This window comes from Montipora capricornis, chromosome 2 (genome assembly GCF_036669925.1).
Source record: "Montipora capricornis isolate CH-2021 chromosome 2, ASM3666992v2, whole genome shotgun sequence".
In the NCBI taxonomy this organism is placed as follows: domain Eukaryota; kingdom Metazoa; phylum Cnidaria; class Anthozoa; order Scleractinia; family Acroporidae; genus Montipora; species Montipora capricornis.
Window position 1 is genome coordinate 26035872 of NC_090884.1, and position 2500 is coordinate 26038371.

Sequence of the window (2500 nt, forward strand, 5' to 3'; positions counted from 1 at the left end):
TTGTCGTGGCACGGATGTCGTTGCTTTAACTCCCTTATAAGCCTAGAGAGGTTGTCCTCCCTTGAATAAGCTTAGTGAACAAAGCAAAAACAATGGGTGATTTCCTTTTGTAAGGAACTCCCGGTTGTTCCGGTGATGAATCAAATGGAACTGAAGTACCTTCTTTCTCGTTTCTGCCGAAATGATCGGAAAACCCTGTACCGTTTTCTGCGTCTCACTAGTGCCATGTTCCTTGATGAATTAAAGGCGGGCGCCGTTTTTGGGCACAAAATTGTTATTGTACATCGTAACTTAGTGCCCAGTCTCTTAAGGGCCCACAGACGGATTTTTCGCGCGTTGCTAAGGAAGTGAAATGGTACATCCGGTGACTGACGTCATCGTATCGTGAGCTGACCAGAAAACCCACTCACAAGCAAAAATCACGAACTGTTGTTTGCATCGAAGGTTATTCCTCGCCCTTCTTCGCGCTCGTTCTCAGATCAACTGCGCATCCGTAAACAAAGTGACTTCCGGTTTGAGAAAGAGCTAAATTTCCGGCGGTCTTTAAATTGAATTAATTTTTTCTTAATACGTTTTACCCCCAAATACAGATCATCTTTTTTGAAAATGTTATGGGTATTTCAGTATCGTCAGGAGCCCATTATCTCTTTAAAAGAACATTTCTCAAAATAAAAAGAAAACCATGCTTGGTTGGATGCAAAAACGAATACAAACCACTGATTTAATACCGAAATTGTGCTGCACGTAGACAAATTTAGAGTTTTGTTTTATTAGTCACGCGACCATGGGCGTGACATGATGACGTCATATTTAGAAACTGACCAAAATAATGCCAAATTACTTAACCATTACATCCTTAGCAACGCACCCCAAAAAACACGCCAGTAAGCCCTTAAAGACAGAAAGAAAAAGACTTGCCGAATTAATCATACAATGGGAAAATACTTAAAGAGAACATTGAAATTTGTAGTTTTGTGCTTCCGTTTCCATACAAAGTGAGGATATTTAGATATATGATATTTATAGCTAGTCTATGTTAAAGAACGTATTCAGCTTTGAGGGTTGTGTTAGGATCACATCTTAGGAGATCACAGCTTAGGTGATTTAAGACTTGACCTCAATAACAGATTATTTTGGAAGGGTCATTTCGCATTTCAGACATTTAACTTTTTTTGTTTGTTTTTCAGTGCCTGCATGAATAAAGGTGGAATTTTCTGGTAAGTTCTGACAGCGAGTATCCGTTGCAGGATCCGTTAATTGAACAAGCCTTTTGTCATACGGTTTTATATTGCTGATGAATTGTACCGTGGTTAAATAAAGATTAAATAAATAAATAAATGGTAAGCAGACTAGTGATAAAAATATCTGAAAACAAAGACTTAAGTCTTAAATAAATACTGAAATAATAATTGAGGAGCTTCCATTTAAAACTCGGGGTTGGTTTTTGCGTTAAACAGGTTAATCAGTTTAGATTTTAGACGGGAACTCTTAATCGGAAAATGCTTCTCTTTCATCACACCAAATGTCGAAGTGATCAAAACCCAGTGGTCGAATGGAAGGCGGCTCCCTGACGAACACTTTTTGTCGCAATCATACATTTTAAATATGAAGGAATGCCTGTCTCTGAATTGTACCAAGCCTACTCCTGAAAGGTTTTGTGACTGGTTAAAGTTCCTCTGGAAAAAGTAATCAAAAAAGTGTTTTTGATCAAGTTGTGGATTATCATTGTCCCATAATTCTATTTTTGAAAACATTTTTGCCACGGGCCACTGACTTTGAAAACAACTAAAGGCCTCAAAAACTGTGGTTATGTTGTATCAATTTGTTAAAATTATGTCAGTCACTCAGTAGACCAAATCGACTGACTCAATGTTGTATCCAATTCAAACCTTTAAGTAGGACAACGTTTTGTTCCAGGTATTTCCATATCATTTTAACTTGAATGGTACATTATAGGGAAGATATCGTTGACGTCACCTATTGTCATTAATGTGCCAACCAGAGCTTTTGTTCTTGTGGTTGGAAAATTTGAATAGCAGGAGCAGTGTTTGTAAACAGATATGCTCCCTATAATGCAAATACAATACAGAAAGAAACTTAATCCTGGGAGATTTGAATTGGATACAACATTGAGTTAACTGTGAGTGAGTGAGTGAAGTCTTTATTTATCGAGGGTAGCTCAAAATAGCATCTAAATGCTAATAAACTAGAGGCCCTCATTACAAGATCAAAATAGTTAAAATAGTTGAAAATCAGAGCTTATGATAAAATTATCAAAATCTCATAAAACTATGAAACAATCATTAGCATGCAGCACAGTGACCCACAATATTTATATAGAGAAATGATTTAAAGATTGCTGGTCTTTAAAAATCCTATTCCAAAGAGAATTTTTGAAAGCCTTGAGAGTCTCTGCTTTCCTCATTTGAAGAGGTAGCTTCTTCCATTCCCGACAAGCAGTCACAGTAAATGTTCTACCACCTTCTGTATTTCGATTAAC

General features: G+C 37.0%; 1 protein-coding gene across 1 annotated transcript in view; it reads left to right on the forward strand.

Moving 5' to 3' along the window:
• Window positions 1-2500, forward strand: part of LOC138037012 (short transient receptor potential channel 2 homolog) — a 20805-nt gene that overhangs the window by 6155 nt on the left and 12150 nt on the right. The window contains exon 4 of the mRNA XM_068883026.1: window positions 1188-1217. Within this exon, the coding sequence (XP_068739127.1) occupies window positions 1188-1217 (30 nt within the window). The remainder of the gene's footprint in view (window positions 1-1187; window positions 1218-2500) is intronic.